A 19,082-nucleotide genomic window follows, 5' to 3' on the forward strand; every position below is an offset into this window, starting at 1 on the left:
CTTCGTGAGAGAGCAAATACGGGCAGGCTAGAAAAGCCCGTCTCTCAGTAACGCATCTCTGCTGCTCCTTCTCCAGGGGGGGCAGCTGAGCAGCAGGGCCTCCCTGTGGGGACTCACGGGTGTGGAGGTTGGAGCTGAGGGGTCCTGTTGTGGCCTCTTGACTGCAGGGGACCCCCGAGGGGGTTGCTGACCCCCTCCCTGAGGCATAGGTGGAATCCCTCCTTCCCACTCTTGGCTTTGTCTACTGTATAGATTATTTTATTTCACTGCCAGTGCAGGAGACACAGGTTTGGTCCCTGGATTGGGAAGATCCTCTGGAGAAGGGAATGGCTACCCACTCCAGTATTCCTACCTGGGAATCCCCATGGACAGAGGAGGCTGGTGTGCTACAGTCCTTGGGATTGCAAAGAATTGGACATGGCTTAGCGACTAATAAGACTTTATAATGGAAAACTGCCAAACACGTACAATATTAGAGGGGCTAGTATAACAACCCCCTGCACTGTCCCGGGGTGAGGAGTCACCAGCATTTGTCCAGTCACTCTCCAGGAACACTACCTCTTGCTTTACAAGGTTCTTTTAAAGCAAACCCCAGACATTATATCATTTCTTTGTCAGTATTTCTACTGTGCATTTTGAACTGATGGAAACTTAAATCTGTTTGAGGGAGGTGGTAGCTGAAAGAAGCTACTTACAGAGTAATTAAGGATTAAGCTGAAGGAGCTCCCCTTTGTCAGTGACTCGAAAGGTTTTGTTTTCCACATGATCTTCTGACTGTCAGTGCCTCAGTCAGCATGGCAGCGCGGAGAGGGAGTCAGGCTTAGGGGTGAGGGTAGAAGAGCATGGGCTCTGGGGTGATGTTTAGGAGGAGGGAACAGACAGGATGCTGGGAGCGGCTTTACTTGTCTTCGTCTTTAGTCTGTAGCCATTTGAGCAAGTTGCTCTGTTCATAATGCTAACTGTGAACCCTGAGAATTCACCTTTAATTTATAATTGAAATGAAGGTTCCAAAGGGAAGTAATGATTTTTGCTTCAGTGGGTCACAGTGAACATTTCTGAGACCCTTCCTTTCATAAGTGGTCATGTCAGGACGGCTGATGTTGCTCTTTCTGTTTCAGATGGGAATGACTGGTAACACAAGTCCATTTGGACAACCCTTTAGTCAAACTGGAGGGCAGCAGATGGGAGCCCCTGGAGTGAACCCTCAGCTGCCGAGCAAGCAGAGCATGGTCAACAGCTTGCCTCCGTTTGCCGCAGACATCAAGAACGCTTCAGTCACCAACGTGCCAAACATGGTGAGTTGCCCTTGGTCTCAGAGCTGTGGGTCTCCAGTGGGTGCTTCGGTGTGTGGATTTTCATCGTGCTGACAGTGAAGATCTAAGGCTAGAACTGTGTTGTAGGTGATAGGAAAATAACACGTATTTCCTGTGTGTGTGCTGTCTCCGTGAGTTTAATTTTCTGTTATGAGCTGCCCATAAGGGGCTAGTAAAGATGATTCAGCTAGTCCTCCCATGGTCCCTACCAGGAGGGAGGGGGTTTGTGAGTCACTTTGACTTTCCTCCAGTCACCCTCTGATTCAGTAGGAGAGCTGAGAGAATGGGGAACATGGGCTTTTGGGGCTTTTTTACACTTCCTGTCTGTCAGAGGTTGAGGCTGTCAGTAGAAGAAGCCCATCAATTTGTGTCACAGTCAAACGAAGGACATTTATCTCAGAGAACTGTGACTTCTCTGGAGATATGTGTGTCCTGTCTGACTTGACAGATGGCTTCACGTGTCTTCATTCTCCCTGAGATTTCCTACCTATAAAATAGAAACTGTCCTTGTAACTCTCGATCTCACTAACCCAGGGATCAGTGGGAAATAGCTCCTTTGTGCCGCAAGATGGAATAGCTTGAGTTCCAGCCACTCACGGGAAGTGTGTTCTTCTGTCGGACCTCACTGTGCGCACATGGCCGCTGCGTCTCTAATGTGCCTTTGGTGTGGGGTCAGGGCCTGCAGCAGCCACTCTCCTTTCCCTGGGCCAGCCCCAGGGCTGCCGGCCACTCAGCTATGCGGAGCCATCTGGGCTGACTCAGAAGAAAGCTGGGGGTTATGTTCAAAAAAGGTGGTTCTTGGTCTTTTGATTTTTTAAAAACTGTAACTTGGAGTATTTGTTGTGAAGATATCCCAGAGAATTCCTCTATCACTATCACCTGCTTCCCTGGATGTTAGCATCTTCGGTAACTTGGGACATTTGCCAGAACTAAGTACTTACAATACTTAGGAGTCTGGAGGTTGTTGGAAGCAGAAAGAGCTGGGTCTCTTTCTCTTTGTTTTTGATAAAAATCAGGACATGGGGTGATATCGAGGTGTCCTGATCAGGTTTGCTCTGTTTGCCACATTCTCACATCTTAAAACAAGAGAGAGTATGAGTGATGAGGCTTGTCCTCAAGCTGCTCCGAGTTCTGACCGCTTCTCCTTGTGGGCATCTCTGTGACTCTCCTGAGTCTGCTTCTCTCTCTCCAGTAACGGTGTGTGGCCAGGATCGCTCTGTTCGCAGCCAGGCAGATCCAGAACTTAAGGCAAAGCCCACTGCTTCTCGCACGCCCCCGCCCCCACCCCTCAGCGCCGCTCTCCCTAACCTTGCCTCCTCGAGTCCTCACTGGGGGGCAGTCGTGTGGACTTCAGCGCTGCTGATTGTCCCCTGGGTTTGCTCAGGGACCTGGAGCACATTTTGGCTTCGGGAGTAAAAGTGTTTGCTTTTCACAGACATCCTGTGTTTTGTAGTCTGGGAAACCGTGACCCAACTTTTTCCTCTCTTTTCTTCTTTAAAATTTTCTCCAGCCCCGCTTTTTCACCCTCTCTCCTTCATGCACAGTCTAGTGGCAGAAACGCTTCCCTGTGGTCCTCTGCCCGCCTCTGCGGCTCCAGGGACTGAATTCCCAGGACTGGTGCGCTGATCAAGGGCAGGGTCAGACCAGACGGGAAAGAAGCTTCTCTGTCTACCTGCGCATGGCCTGGAGCTCTGGGCTGTGGAAGGGCTTCTCTCTGCTGGAGGTTTCTCACTTGCGCGGGCCATGCTGTATGTTGTGGGATACTTAGCAGGATCCCTGGCCTTCACCACTCAGTGCTCCCAGCCCTCCCCCATTCCCTTTCTTTCCCTGCCTAACCCCCACCACCCCCAGCCCGCCCCAGTTGAAAGCCCCTGCCCTGGGGGAACGGTTAGAGGAGGCAGTAGTGATAAAATCTCATCCTTCTGTCTGTGAAGCTAACAAATGAGACCATCTCTTCCCCCCACCCCACCCTCCCGCATCCTTGGGCCCCTCTGGACAGCATGGTGAACTGGGGCAGCGCCTTGGTCTGTGCCAGCCTAGCCACCGCTTTCCCATGGGGACCCAGGTGGACCCGGGAAGTGATGCGCAGCTGTTGTCTTTGGAGTAAGGTCCTCAGACATTCACCCATGAGACACCAGAGCTTCACCAGCATGTACGTCTGAAGCCTTGGCCTTCGCGCTATTGGGTGCGCACAGGGGCTGGTGGGGACCGTCAGAGGAGCGGGGCACGAGGGCGTGTCACTTGCCTAGTATCCAAGAGCTTTCTCATCGTGTGTTCTACCTTACTCTTTCACAGCCTCTTGAAAGACATCATTCACCTCCTGTTTTACAGATGAGGAGGCTGAGGATGCGACTGAGTTTATTCAGGGTTTGTAGCCTGTTGTCTGCAAGGCCCAGAACTCTTTCAGTGGTCCTGGCCATCATGTTTTAGGGGCTCCAGGCTATTTGGGGTGTTTATATCACTTATATCAGTTCCTCAAACATATTTGGTGGTCTTCCTTGAACTTCCTAAATTGTATCTGGCCTGTTGGAGCTCAGAGATTGTTGTCTGCAGGAAGGAAGCAGTTACCAAAGACTTAGGTCTCTTTAGAAAAAAGAGAGAGAAATTTGCACCTTGAGTGTTCTTGTGGTTTTTGTCATGCTTTGGAGAGTGACCTTGTAAAACCCAGCGAGGTTCTGTGTGTTGATTGGGTGAGTTTGGGACTCTGACTCCAGCTCACCTGGTGCCCTGGTTGAGCTCTCTGTGGAACCATTGAGACACTCGGTCTTTGGCCAAGGGGCTTGTGCCTGTCTCCTCTCCATCACTGGGGGTGCAGAGGAAGCCAGGGGTGTGGCCAGTCCTTTAATTTGCCACTTTTGTTGAGCACCTTTTCTGAGCCCAGGTGTATCTGGAATGTGGCTGTGAGTGATGTAGCGCTCACCCCCATGGAATTGCGGGCGTGGGGGGGGGGGCAGTGGTGGTGATGGAAAACAAATAATCAAATACAGACTGCCCCAGCAGGTCTGAGTAGCACACAGAGGTTGAGGTTGACACAGGGACCTCCTTAGATGGAACCATCAGAGAGAGAGCTGCACCAAGAATGGGGTTTAAGGGCAAGTTAGAGAGGGTGAGCAGAAGCCGTGGAGACCCCAGGGCTCTGGAAGAGCATGGCTTGTATGGGAGCCAGCGGAAGTCCAGGGAAGGATGAGGGGAAAGTGGTGTGAGGTGAGTACTGGGGGCTCAGCTGGAGCTATCTCAGGGAGGCTGTGGCTGGCAGTGGCCGCTGCAGTGGTCCAGGCTAGAGGAGACAGGTCACAGTAGGGACAGGAGACCAGACAAGATTTGCCGCTAGAGTAGGGTCACCATGAGAGATGACTTGGTGGGTGGTGGGACCATTTAAAGAGCTAGCAGAGGAGCAGGCTGGGAAAAGGGTGATGAAGGAGAGGGCACTCGTAATTCCACCCTAGACCTGCTCCTCTTGAGATGCTTGTGAGATGTCCAGGTGAAGAGGCCAGGCAGGTGGACGGACATACAAGTAGGGTGGCCACTGTCCAGGGGGGCTGGCGATGTCCCTGAAGGTAGGAGAGGAGACTGAGAGGGGATGGTGACTGTTGAGGTGGTGAGCGAAGTGAGGGCCAAAGATCATCGCTGGAGTGTACAGGTAGATGTGTGGGCGGTCAGGGAGCGTGTGGCCCGTAGTCATGGAAACCTGTGGCTCGCCATGCTCTGAGGTCTCCCTCTGGGTTGTGCTGCCGGGAGCTCCGAAGGGCAAAGAGCTCCCATTGCAGATGGGGTCCTTGTTGAGGGCATCCATATCCCCAGGACAGCATTCAAGAGCAAATGCCACATCTCCCTAAATTTTCACATGGATTTCATTGCAGCTCTGTCTTCGGCCATTTTATTTGTAATTTCTTAACTTTCTACAGATTTTTGAAGTTCTTAGAATTTTCACCATATTATTACTCTGTATTTCATGATTCTAAGGTGCACTTCCCCCCCGCCCCCCGACATTGTAGCATCTTTGAAATCAGTCAAGTTTTAGGTCTAATAAGACTCAGTATGTATGCTATTGTTTATAATGTGAATTAAGAAGGGTGACAACTATTAAATGTACGTGCTCACTATCCAGTTTTCTAGGACTACTCACATGGATGTAAGAATTTCAAAATAATGTAAGTTTTACTGATGAAGAAGAGTGATTTTGGTGGGGGCATAGGTTGGATTGTCTTTCTGTAGCCTGGCTTCAAGGTCCACATGGGCCATCTCAAAGGAGAAGTTTGCCCAGGCGGAGCGGAGTTGTCCCAGGGCAGTCCTCTGGAAGTGGGGGCCGCCTGACCCCTCAGTGACGTTGCCCTTCTTGCCATTTTCACCTGAAAAGGTCATAACAGAGCATGGGAGCGTTAGCAGGAAGGGGGCGGAATTCGGGTATCAGCTGGAACCGGATTGTCCATTCTGCTGTTGCTGACCTTCATGACAGGTGTGGGGTTGTTTTGAAGGGGCCCCGTTTCAGGTGGGGCACCTCTGGGCTTATCTCACCTGAGAAGGTTTGGTGACCAGAGGGGCCCCACCGTCAGTTTCTCTCTGGAGTCTGCTGTGGGCGCCCCACTGTGGTCTCCCACAGGGTTATTTCTAACAGGAAGTTCATGTGTGTTGGGGTTTTTTGTTGTTGTTTTGAGAAAAACTAAGAACTGTATTATAGAGAATCTGCCATTGTGAACTTGTAATGGAGGAGGGACTTCCCTGGTGGCCCAGTGGCTGACTCTGTTCCTGCTGCAGGGGCCCTGGGTTCAGTCCCTATCAGGGAACTAGATCCCACATGTGGCAACAAAGACTAAAGATTTCGTGTCCCACAACTAAGACCTGGCACAACCAAATAAATTGATTGATTGACTTTAAAGACAGAGTTGTAGTGAAAGAAAATAATCAGGAGTGCTGCTTATTTAACACATTATTGCTTGGGGGATTTTTACAGAAACTCACACATGTGGTTAGCAATTTGTTACGTGAGTGAATGTTGAAACATCTCTGGTCAATAAAGTTCAGATAACAAAAAATGAATTAATACATCTCTGGTCAGTAAGTTGTTAAAATTGCACGCAAAAGGAAAAATAGTAGCTCATGGGAGTGGTGTTAGGATTCATTTTGTTCTTGTGTCAGAGAATTGGAACCTGAAGGCTCTGGACAGGCCCCCAGGCAGCTGCTGGTTCAGGTCTCTGAAGTGGGGAAGGGTGACTTCGGGGCACTCCGTGCGGAGGCGGGTCCAGCTGGAGTGAGCCGGGGGGCAGTGCCGCTGGCAGCTCGTGGTGACGTGCCATCAGCTCTGGCCCTTCCGGGGCAAGCTGTGTGTCTTGGAGTTGGTTCTGTCTGCTTCGAAGTGAGTCAGCGGACCCACTGCATCAGAGTGACTGGCCTCTGGAGCCCTGTGTCCTCCTGGTTCGGAATCTCTTAGAGGAAGAGGGAGGAATCTTTTTGTCTCTCACTGTTAATTGTGAAACTTTCATTTTTTTCTTTCTCAGTTTTCCAGTGTGTGCCACCTACTTCCCTCTAAGACAGTTCAGGATAATTGCCAAGTAGATGGACTTGTTCTTCGTCTTGTGGGGGAACTATGCTCCTCCAGTGATTCTGGTGTAGATTAGGCTTCCAGAGGCTCTGTCCCCTGCAGTGTCAGGGACTTGATGCCCAAATGCCCACTGGGGAGTGGCCTGCTTTGTTAGTCTTTGTGTCCACTTCAGCCTTCAGAAACCTTCACTGTCTCCCTCCCCCTTTTTGTCTTATTTTCTCATCATTTTCCATCTTCCATATCCAGTTTCCAGTCACTGAGGAATCAAGACTTGAACTGATTGAACTTCCTGAACCCAAGCGTCTCTCCCTGTTGTCGTCTTTGATTGGCTCATCCTAGTTTTAGCTGCCCTTTAAATGCTCGTGTGTGTAAAGCATTGTCTGTAGTTCCTTGTACTTCACAAGCATGGATCTAAAATCACTGGCACTCTGGTGTTTCCCTCCACCCTAGGACTAGGGAGAGAGCTTCCAGCACTCTCATCCTTCACTGGAACGACAAGTGAGTAGTGTCGTCAGCTCTTCACTGTGAGAGCAGTTTCTGTAGAAAATCACTCTGTGGCTATGAATTATGCCTCAGTAATTGAACTGGAATACAAGGGACAGTGTTGGGAAGTGCGTGCTTGCCTCTCACTATTAGTCCTCCAAGTTCTTGTAATTTTAGGCATTTACCTTTCTTATTCTCATCGCCCCACCTGTAACTTGAAGATGAGAAGATGAGTTTATGGGCCTTTGAAGAATAATTTTTAATCTAAAATTCTTACCAGCACCTATATAAATCCTTTCTACTATTTAAACTCATCCTCTTTTGTTTTAGCAATAAATATCAGCCTGGGAAACATAGTCTAAGCCCAAAATATGATGTGTTGCAAATATAAAAAAAGCTATAAATTGAGAAATATTTATGGTATTCTTTGATAGTAGGGACCAGCTGTATTGGTTGTACTGGTATTGGAAGTACTCAATCAGGATCATTTAACTGGGTTTCCCTGGTGGTTCAGTGGTCAGGAACCTGCCTGCCACTGCAGGGGACACAGGTTTGATCCCTGGTTTGGGAAGATACCACGTGCCACGGAGCCACTGAGCCCCTGTGCCACAGCTGCTGAGCCTGTGAGCTTAGAGCCGCAACAGGAGAAGCCACTGCGGTGAGAAGCTCACACACCGCAGCTAGAGGGTAGCCCCAGCTCTCCACACTAGAGGAAGCCTACAGGCAGCAACAAAGACCCAGTGGAGCTAAAAAAAAAAAAAATCACTTAACTTCTTTCCAAGACTAGTTTCCATTAACCATGTCTTTTCTAGAGTCTAATTAGCATAGCCTTTTCTTCAATGAAGCTCTCTAGGTAAAACAGCATAAATTATCTCCAGAGACATTCAGGTCTTTGACTTCATGTAAAGTAGAGACTTAGTAAGCAGATTCTACGTGTCTAAACAAGTTGTGCCCAGTACACACACTAGTGTCAGAATTTCTGCCTGCCCGGTAGCAGCAAATACAGGGACTGTACCAGGCGTTCTGGAAAATGAAGTGACTGCTTTAGGAAGAACTCAGTAGATACCTTAAATGATTATACCTGTATATAAAATTTTTTTTAAGAGGTAGAACTCAGTAGGCAGCACATTTAATGGGTCTGGAAGGAGACAGTCACAGCTACCAAAGATGTGAGCGCAGTGTCTGTCTGAAGAGTCACAGCTGTCTTCGTGTGGCCCCAACTTCCCAAACTTCTGTTTACCTTTTCCACAATTATCTGAAATGGCGCTTAGGCTCAAGCCATCAAAAGCTAATGTCTGTCAAATGATTAATTTGCCAAGTTATCAAAAACTTACTGTAATAAATGTTCTTGAAGAATATGTTCATATAGATGGGTGGTCGAGAAGATAATTCCTTGAAAGTTGTGCCTGCTGAGTCGATTCAGCCGTGTCTGCTTCTTCGCAGCCTTATGGGCTGTAGCCCCCAGGCTCCTCTGTCCATGGGGTTCTCCAGGCAAGAACTGGATTGCGCTTCTGTGCCCTCCTCCAGGGGCCTTCCCAACCCAGGGATCAAACCCGCATCCCTTATGTCTACCTGCACTGGCAGGCAGATTCTTTACCCCTTGAGCCACCTGGGAAGCCAGTTGTTAGTAGACGGGTAATTCTCGTGGACTGGTTGTATACAGTAACGGGGCCTGATGCCCGTAAGACCTCGTAAGTCAGTTGAGATGTGTGAATCTGGTTGGCCTGTCCCCTTGGCTGTTGGAGTAGATCCAGCAGCTTTTACCCTCGAGGTTTCTTTGCACAGGTGTACTTGACCACACAGCCCCCAAGGCAGATCGACTCTCCAAGTGGACAGGAGTGACGCTGGGGCAGGGGAGAGAGTGGGTTTGTCCAGTTGTCTGTCCTGTGCTCTCTCGCCCATGAGTTTTCTTTCTTGACTTAGCTGTTTGTTTTCCACTGTGAAATCAGTGTTTCTGATTTGGAAGATTGCTTAGAAATCATTCTGGTCCACCTTGATCATTTTTAGTTATTTCCTTATTGAATTTAAATCTTAAATTGTTAGATAATCTTATTTTTAAAAAATCAACAGACACCAAACAAAAAGAAGACACAAGAAACATTATTCTATCTAAATAACTGTTCTCTTTCTTACCAGTTGATCTTTATCATCTCAGGTGATTATCACTTCTTCCTGGTTTGATAGCTGAGTACATTTAATGAGCATTTTCTCTATTTTATGACTGCAAAGCTTTGTGTAACCAGCTGTTCTAGGGTCCTTCTGGGGGAATCAGAACAAGCAGATATTGCAGAACAACCCTTTGTCCCACCTGGTGTTCACTTTGGTGTCATTTCCTGACTTTTAAGTGGAGACTGGGGAGAAGTAAAGTTTCCAGGTGGGTCGGGGGAGGATGTCAGAGAAGTAGGGATCTGGACTGCACTGGTTATGTGGCAGATCTGGGCCAGGCTGATCTGAACAGTTGTCTCCGGGAACCCCAGTCCTGCAGATGGGGGGCTGTGGTCATGTGGTCAGAGGAAGCACTTTCCTTCACTGTTCTGACTTGTCACTTTCTGCTTCTTACTGTTTGCAGAGTCCTTTGCAAACATTGTAATCTGTTCTTGGATACTTCATGAAAAATAACTTCTTTTTCTAGAAAGAATCCAGGATAAACTTTACACACACTCCTTGTGCACATCTGTGATCCTGTTCTTAGGATAAAGGGCATTTTAAAAAAATGGGGTTGGTGCTGATTACTCAGACCTATGTAACAACGACAGACCTAATAAAAATACAGCAAGCTCCTTTAAAATTAAGAAATACACCAGAATAAACATAAAATGTTTGCCTTTCAAGGCCATTTAATGGACAGGGGTTTAAATGATGGTTGAGTTACGATGCCAGCAAGATACATGCAAAGAACAAAAGATCTAGCAATGAGATGGGGTGAGTGGGCTGTGCTCTCCACAGCCCTTGGGTTGTACACTTTATGTTCACCTGCTGTTACTCATGGTTCAGAATGTTTACAGGCAGGGGGTCGTGATGGCAACACTGCGATTCCTGTTCCCCAGTAACCTTCCCCTTCCACCAGTAGGAATTGCATGTGAGCTGATGGGAGTTACCAAAATGTATTGCATGAATTTTAAAGCTTGTGATGGATACTGTTGTATTGCCTTCCAACAAAAGCCAGGGAGCAGGTCACTAGTATCCCATGATGCTCCCAAGGCTGGGGGTTATCATTCTGTCCTTTGACAGGAGGAGATAGTGTCCAATTATTGTGATTTGCATTTCTTGATTACTGGTAAGAATGAAAGTACATGTGTTTAGTATGTTTTTGTTTCTCAAGTTGCTTAGTTCCTGTCCTTGGCCAGTTTTTCTTTTTTAAAAAACTTAATTTATTTATTTTAATTGGGGGCTAATTACTTCATAGTATTGTGGTGGTTTTTGCCATACTCTGACATGAATCAGCCGCAGGTGTATATGTGTCCCTCATCCCGAAGCCCCCTCCCACCTCCCTCAGTTTTTCTGTTACATTCTCTTCAAATGGTTTATAAGGCAAGGTGGGCAGCCCTGTGACAAGGTGAGCGCAGAAGGGTTAAGGAGGTGGGAACTCTGCTGTTAGGCCGCCCCCAGGTCCACCCCCGCGCACGAGGCTGTATGGGCCTGCGTTAGTCCTCCCTGGGCCGCGGGTGGGCATTAACTGAGCTGCTGCTTGTTGGGCACCCAGCACAGAGTCCTTGAGAGGCGAAGGCTGGAGAAGGACCGACACCTGCACGGTCTGCCTCGTCTCGTGTGTGTCACGTGTGTTGCCTGGTTTGTTGGTCACTGTTACAGGTCTGGCCCAGGCGCTCTCCCGATACTCATGACTGCCGCTGCATGAGAATCACCTGTGCATGGCTCTCCTGAACGTTTCTTTTTATTGTAACTGTAAAAGCGCATGCCTGTTCATTTTGGAAAACCTTTAAGAAGTATAAAGCTGTTGTAAGGAAGCCTCCTCTGTGGAACTTGAATACAAACAGCTCTGTCCACCCGCCCCCGCCCCCCCACCCCCCACCGCCAACCCCCATCTTGTGAACCGTAGTCTCTAAGATGCAAGACTGGGGAATCTGTATTTGAAGAGGTTTTACTGGGGACTAGTTAGGAACCACTGCTTTATATATTTTTACAAAGGCCTGTACCACTTTCTAGTACTTTTACAGTTTTTTTAAAATATTTAATTGTTCATTGTTTTCTACTGATTCTTCTGATTTTCCTCCCAAAGTGGGATTTTTTTTTTTTTTTTTTTGGTTATAAAAATAGTAGACATTTCTTGTAAAACATTCAAACAATGCATGAAGTTGATAAGGAAAAACTGAATGACTTTATGGTACTATTTTAATAACTTTCTTTTGTAGCTTAATGTGTTCCATTTAACTCTCGGCGGCATGAAGGCCTGCGTTATTATTGGGGTCTGTCTGTGGGTGTTTCGGCCGTGCTGGTCTCCACTGCTGTGCGGCGAGCAGGTGCTGCTCCCTGGTTGTGGTGTGTGGGCTTCTGAGTGCAGCAGCTTCTCTTGTTGGAGCTCACGGGCTCTGGGGCAGGCGGGCTCAGTAGCTGTGGGGCGTGGGCTTAGTTGCCCCAGATAACAGTGATTCTATCTCTCAGTGCTCGGTGGGTCCAGGATTTGGTTGGGGCTTGGCTCCAGGCCTTTGTATTCCACGTGGCTTTGACTGGGGTCTCCTCAGGTCCCCCTTACTTTTCATGCCTGCATCTGATTTCATGAGGTCTGTAGCCATAATTTTTTTTTAATTGGTCTGCCTTTTCTAGACATTTAGGGAATTTTCCAGTATTCAGTAATTTAATCAAAGTGTGGTGTCTGTCTTTGTACATACATTTTAGCATAGTAGTCCAGTTACTTCCCTAATAATAAATTATAAGACGTAGAACCACTGGATCAAAAGGAATGGACATTTTTATTTATTATTTTTTTATCGTGGTCATATTGATAAGTGAAAGATGCTTCTTGGTTCTAATTTCATTTCTTTGATAATTAGTGAGATAGAAGTCATTTTATTTATTTATTTTTTCCTTTCTTTTTTATTTTTTTTTTAATTTTATTTTATTTTTAAACTTTACATAATTGTATTAGTTTTGCCAAACATCAAAATGAATCCATCACAGGTATACATGTGCTCCCCCTCCTGAACCCTCCTCCCTCCTCCCTCCCCATACCATCCCTCTGGGTCGTCCCAGTGCACTAGCCCCAAGCATCCAGTATCGTGCATTGAACCTGGACTGGCATCTCGTTTCATACATGATATTTTACATGTTTCAATGCCATTCTCCCAAAGAAGTCATTTTAAAACCGCTTTATTGAGATACAGTTGCTCTCCCGTGCAGCCCCCTTCTTTAAAGTGTGCAGTTCAGTGGCATTCAGTGTTTTGTGCCGCCATCACCAACCGTGTTCAAATTTAGGACATTTTCATGTTTCAAAAAGAAAGTCTGTACCGTTAGCAAGTTCCTCCCATTTCCCTGAGATCTTCAGCCAGATGCAACCACTAATCTCTTTTCTGCCCCTGTGTATCTACCTGTTCTGGACATTTCATCAAAATGGAATTATACGATATGTGGTTGTTTGTGACTGGTGTTTTCACTTAGCACAGTGTTTTTGAAGTTCATTCATGTTGTAGCATGTACTGGTACTTCCTTTTTTGTGGTTGGGTTATATCCTTTTTTTGATATATCATGTTTTTCCAGTCTCTACTTGATGCCCATTTAAGTTGGTTCCATTTTTTGGCTATTAGGAATCTTGCTGCTGCAAACATTAGTGTTCATGTTTTTGTGTGAACATATGTTTTCAGTTCTCTTGGGTGTATGCTTCAGATAATTGCTGGTCCAGATGGTAACTCCAGGTTTAACCTTTTGAGGAACTGCCAGAGTATTTTCCAAAGTGGCTGCACCCTTTCACACGCACATACTACTAGAGTGTGAGAGAGACCAGGCTCTTCTCCAGCACTTGTTACTGTCTCGCACATACTACTAGAGTGTGAGAGAGACCAGGCTCTTCTCCAGCACTTGTTACTGTCTCGCACATACTACTAGAGTGTGAGAGAGACCAGGCTCTTCTCCAGCACTTGTTACTGTCTCGCACATACTACTAGAGTGTGAGAGAGACCAGGCTCTTCTCCAGCACTTGTTACTGTCTCGCACATACTACTAGAGTGTGAGAGAGACCAGGCTCTTCTCCACCAGCACTTGTTACTGTCTCGCACATACTACTAGAGTGTGAGAGAGACCAGGCTCTTCTCCAGCACTTGTTACTGTCTCGTTTTTAAACTGTAGCCATGCGGTAGGTGTGAAACAGTACCTCACTGTGGTTCTGAAGATAGTTAATGGTATCGAGTGCCTTTTCATGGGTTTCATGTTTCAGTAAACATACCAGTTTTTTCATGTGTTTCTCTGTATATCTTCTTTGGGAAAATGTCTCTTCGTATACTTTGTCCATTAAAAAAAATTAGATTCCTTTTTTTAAAAATCATCGAGTTTTAAGAGTACTTTGAATGTTTTAGATATAAGTCCATTATCACATCTGTGATTTGCAGATGTTTTCTCCCATTCTTTGGGTTGTCTTTCACTTTCGTGATGGTGTCTTTTGAAACAGCTTTTAATTTTAATGAGGTCTAGCTTATTTTGTTCGTTACCATGGTTTCTGCTTTTGGTTACGCACCTAAGAATCTATGGCAGGATAGAGTCCTCCTCCATTTTTACCATTTTCCAAAATATTCTTGGTTATTGCAAAAATAAAGTTGCCTAAAATTATAAAGTACTTTTGGGGGGAATTTGCAAATTTTGTTCTGTATGTTTAAAGGGAGGTTCTTGTCTAAGCATTTTTCTTTTAATTCTCTTCTCCCGCCTGGACAGTGGGGACTGAGCTGGGAAGTTGGTAGAATCTAAAGGCTGCTTCTGACAGATTTTTGCAGAAGTTCATACAGCCCTCCCTTCTTGTTGAGCACTGGCCTAAGAGAGAAGGAAATTAAATGTGCCCCACGTTTGTAAGCACTCTGCAACCTGGACTAGCCTCATGCAAGCCCATGGAGTTACATGGGGAAGGCTAACCCAGGGACGCGAGTCGTGTTGTCTGCTTCATGTTGACTCAGCTTCATCCTCCAATTTGTTTTTGAGATGTGTAAACAGTGTGTAGGCTTACCGAACAGCTACATGTAGATGGAGAGTAGACCCAGACTTGAGCAGGCTGTATTTCCAGCTGTGCTATTTCTACATGTTGAGGTTTCAGCATACCATCAAATACAGTTCAAAATGTGTGATTGAGAACATTGCAGATGAGAAACACTGCGTTAATTTTTAATGACTTTAAAAGTCTTTTATAATTTAATCACATTGAGATTTTTTTAACCAGGTTTTTATATGACACCTCTTTTTACGTTTATTTATTTATTTTGTACATAGTATTTCTGTATTTTAAGAAATGGCAGGAGGACAACTGGCTTGATTCTTCCAGACGTCAGTATTGTGAGAAAGTAAAGGCGGGGGAGGGTAGCAGGAGATGAAGAACCTTAAAGACAGTAACCAGGTGGATGGTGTGGGCCTGAACTGGGTTCTGATCTGTGCACACCAACTCTAAAAGACTGTTTGGAGACAAGTTGAGAAACTTGTGTATGGACTAGATGTTAGAAGGTACTAAAGAATCCTTCATTTGGTTAGATGTGATAATGGTATCCTTTCCTTTCTACTTTTCCACATGTTTGAAATTTTTTTGTAAATGCAAAAGAGACCTAACCAGGGATCATCTTACATTTCCCATATTCTTCTGTTCCTGTTGATTTTCGCTTGGACTTTGTAGTCCATGGAAATAAGCTGATGGATGCAGAATCATTTAACATAGGTACTTATTGCTGCAGAGGGCATAGTCACAGGCTGTTTGTTTATGGGAGCCTTATTTTAAAGTGTCAGAAAAAAGAGGAGTGGCTGCAGTTTATCCCCAGTCTTTGGAGTTTGGATAAATGAATGTACAGCCACATGTTCACTACGCATCATGCTACAACTTACTGGTACGGGACAGAACCTAGAATAAATACCAAGCCAAATTTATATAAATGAGACTATTGGTCATGGTTCACACATACAAAAACGACTGGGAGGAGAAAAACCTGTCTGCACTTCCGCAGTGGACTCCTGGCTCTCAGGATTGCAGGTGTTAAGTATTTCCTTAGTTCTTTTGCTTTCCACATTTTTGAAATCGGGGAAATAGACATAAGGGAAAGAGGCTGTTTTCCCTCAGGCGTTAAGTACTTCTCCACTCAGTACACTCAGCCTCTTGGCTTGAATTTTGCTTTTGTTTTGGTTCCTGGTTAGGGTTCTAGGAGTTGTGCTCTTGAGTGAAGCCAGGTAGCTTTTCTACATACTTATTTTATGAGTTCTCATCGAGGTAAAGCCAAAACACAAAACGCTCTTTCTACAGTGAACTTTGATTCATAAAGAAATATGTTTTACTTGGTGTTCTCCTGGTTGCAAATGCATATAGTTTTGACTCTTCATTTGAAAAATCAGGCTGTGTTGTGCTTCATCGGAGGCGGTAGGTGTTGTAGAATGAAGTCAGAAGTGTGACCTGACCAGAGCGATAGATCGGAAAGTCCCGGAAAGGTGGGTTATATTGTTGCCTGTTAGGAGCTTTACATTGCTCTTACTTCACAGTTTCTTTAGTAAATTTCTGAAGAATATTGGTAGTTGGTAAAGAGTAAGAAGTTCCGCAGGTCCCCTTTTCCGTGTTCTTTGCAGTTAAGAGGTATGGTTGATCTGGCCTACTATTTTGAAAGGATGAAAGTAACTAAGCTCTGTTTCTGTATCTTTAGCACATCGTCAAATACGGAGAAAAGATATTGTCTGATGTCTGAGTAGAAATTTTAATGAAATGCAAAGCGTTAACGATTGTACTGGATGGTTGTATTCAAGATAAATGCTGTCTTAATCTTTGAGAAGTAATGAATGCTGCAGGTATTGTCCTTCCGGTCAGAAGACTAGAAATCTGCAGGGTGGCTCTGATTGCTCTGCACCGTCAGATCTTCTCAGTGGGTTGGAATTGGTCAGGCCTTGGCGATCTTTTTATTAGGTTGAATCCTATAGAACTGCCAACGTTTGGTCATCTGGCTTAGAGAAACAATAGTTTCATATGGTTCAACCTAATATAATAACGGATTTTCCTGCACTTGTATGTATTGTAGTGTGATAAATTGCCGATGAATTAAAAGAACCTCACCAGCTGCATTCTCACTGCGGCCTAAACTATCACTCAGCTTTACCCTTAGTTTGAAAAAATAGTTAATGAACATGAATTGGAACTCTGAAAGCTTATTAAAATGTTTGTGTTAATTTGTTTTATTTTAGCCTCAGATGCAAACATCAGTGGGAATTGTACCCACCCAGGCGATTGCAACGGGCCCCACCGCAGATCCCGAAAAACGCAAACTGATACAGCAGCAGCTGGTCCTACTGCTTCACGCTCATAAATGCCAGAGGCGAGAACAAGCCAATGGAGAGGTCCGGGCCTGCGCACTCCCACATTGTCGGACCATGAAAAACGTCTTGAATCACATGACGCATTGTCAGGCTGGGAAGGCTTGTCAAGGTAAGTGCTGTTTGCTCAGGTCCTGGTGGCAGAGCCAGGGGTGGACTTGTCTGGTATTCTCTGGCACCTCTCCTGTTGAGAAGGTTCCCACTTCCCACGTCCCCATGTGCTGACCAGTCAGATGCCTCTGGACGCTCACCTGCCCAGGAGAAAGGCGGTGTGCTTCTACAACGTTCCGTGAACTTTTGCTGGTGGGGCTGGGCCCTGCATTCGTTCTTTTCTGCCTTCCTCTGTCACAGAAGACCTGTGTCCCTTCCTGAGCACTGTCTTCGCCATGCATGTCTAGATCAGGTTTTCTTTTTGACAGTGTAGTGTGCACGCGTGCATGTGCCCACCTTTCCCCAAGCCTAGAGCATCTGTCTTGCAGTCGTTTCGTGCGCCCAGGCGCCAGGGCTGCTGCCTCGCCCCTCCGCCCTTCTGTCTTGGCTCATCAGGCTCCTGGCCCGGTTGTCCTGGGGACCTGTGTGTCCTGCCCACTCCTGCCACCTCCTTCCTTGCTCTCCAGAGGGGAGAATCATGCACACACGTGTCCCCTCTCTGGTCTTCACACAGACACCCCAGTTCTCCTGAAGAAGCCTTCCCTTAACTAACGGTTCTGCTTCCCTTTAATCTTTATCCTCTTTCTGTCTCTTCTCACTTGTGCTCCTAACCTTGGGGAGAGTCTCCCTGATCTCCCTGCTTCCCCTTGTGACACTCGTGAGTCCCGGGTGTAACCCTGTCCTGATGGAGAAGCAGAGGAGGGTCGTGCTGGACCTTTAGGAAGAAGTGGAAGCGAAGATAGAGACAGAGGGGCTGGCCGCAGCTGCCGTCTCGAGTGCTCTGAGAAGTGCCCGGGCCCCCTCAGGGTCTCCACAGACCTCTCATTTGCTTCGCTATGTTTCTTCAACTCTAGTGTTCAGATGGTTTCATCCTTGAGCATTAATAAACATAATGTAAACTTTTTATTGTAAATAGTGACATTACAGAATTATTTGTTCTGCCTTTCGTTCCACTTGTGTGGTATTTCAGGCCAAGTAGTTTTGTTTTGTTTTTGATTTGTGGTCTGAACCTTGTTCACCATCATTCATAACATTGCTTCTCTGGGAAGTTTTTGTTTGGAATTCTCAGTAGTCGACTTACAAACTTTCTGGAAAGCAGCCTGTTTTGTAAGCTGAGGACTGCCTGCACCGTGCTACAGTTACACTTGCGATCATCTTTTATGGAAGCTGGCCTTATAATGTAGGTGTAATGGAAAGCGCGACGATTTGGATAGAAAAATAACATCTCGTTGTTTTTCTGGTCATAGTTGCCCATTGCGCATCTTCACGACAAATCATCTCTCATTGGAAGAACTGCACACGGCATGACTGTCCTGTTTGCCTCCCTTTGAAAAATGCCAGTGACAAGCGAAACCAACAAAGTAAGTGAGCACTGCGGGTAGAGAAGCTTGGCGATGAGACACTGAGAACGCAGAGGAATAGGCAGGGAGCAGGGCAGAAACTAGTCGCTGCACCGCGTAGTGGGAGCTGGGGCGCCAGGGCGGACGCCGAGGGGGAACCCCCGCCCCGCCCCCCCGGACTTGGCCACTGCAGAGCAGCGAGCGCAGAAGAGGGACGTCACTTGGATCAGAGAGGCGAGAGCTGACGGGATGGCTCTCTGAGTTTCTTGACAGACACTCAGCATTTGTCACTGTAATGGCAGTGACTTTGGGGTGAGGGGTGGATAGACTGGACACTTTTTGAAATCACCCTAAAGTAGTCTTGAGGACCCTTTGTTCTAGAGTCAGTCAGTCAACAAACACCACGTGCAGGTGTTGTGGAGGCGACGCGGTTCCCAGGTCTAGTTGTGTAACTAACAGTTCATTCAGCGCAGATGGAGGGTCTCTGCACCAGGATGCCGCACCCTGATCGTTGCCCTCGCTTCGTCATCTTTCCATCGGTCTGTGTGCCCTTAGCGGGTGGTTAGGCAGTGCCCCCGTAGGAGGCCTTGTGTGGCTCCCGGGGGCTCCCATGGGCATCGGAGCAGGGAAAGGATGAGCGTCTGTCCCCAAAGTTAAGTCCCTTCTGGTTGTTTTCAAGGTCCAGCTGTGCTCTCGGGGTGTGTCCCTTGGTGTGGACAGGTAGGCCATGCCCTTGGCGCTCGTGTCCTCGTGGGCTGGAGCTGCCCTCGA

General features: G+C 46.7%; 1 protein-coding gene across 2 annotated transcripts in view; it reads left to right on the forward strand.

Annotated features, from left to right (window-relative positions):
• CREBBP (CREB binding lysine acetyltransferase) overlaps positions 1-19,082 on the forward strand; it is a 119,331-nt gene that overhangs the window by 53,497 nt on the left and 46,752 nt on the right. For both annotated transcript variants that reach the window (XM_086376030.1, XM_086376031.1), the window contains exons 3-5: positions 1,119-1,295; positions 16,693-16,933; positions 18,219-18,332. In XM_086376030.1, the coding sequence (XP_086232156.1) occupies positions 1,119-1,295; positions 16,693-16,933; positions 18,219-18,332 (532 nt within the window). The remainder of the gene's footprint in view (positions 1-1,118; positions 1,296-16,692; positions 16,934-18,218; positions 18,333-19,082) is intronic.

This window comes from Bos grunniens, chromosome 25 (genome assembly GCF_055505025.1).
Source record: "Bos grunniens cultivar Pamir isolate PY7600 chromosome 25, Bosgru_T2T1.0, whole genome shotgun sequence".
In the NCBI taxonomy this organism is placed as follows: Eukaryota; Metazoa; Chordata; class Mammalia; order Artiodactyla; family Bovidae; genus Bos; species Bos grunniens.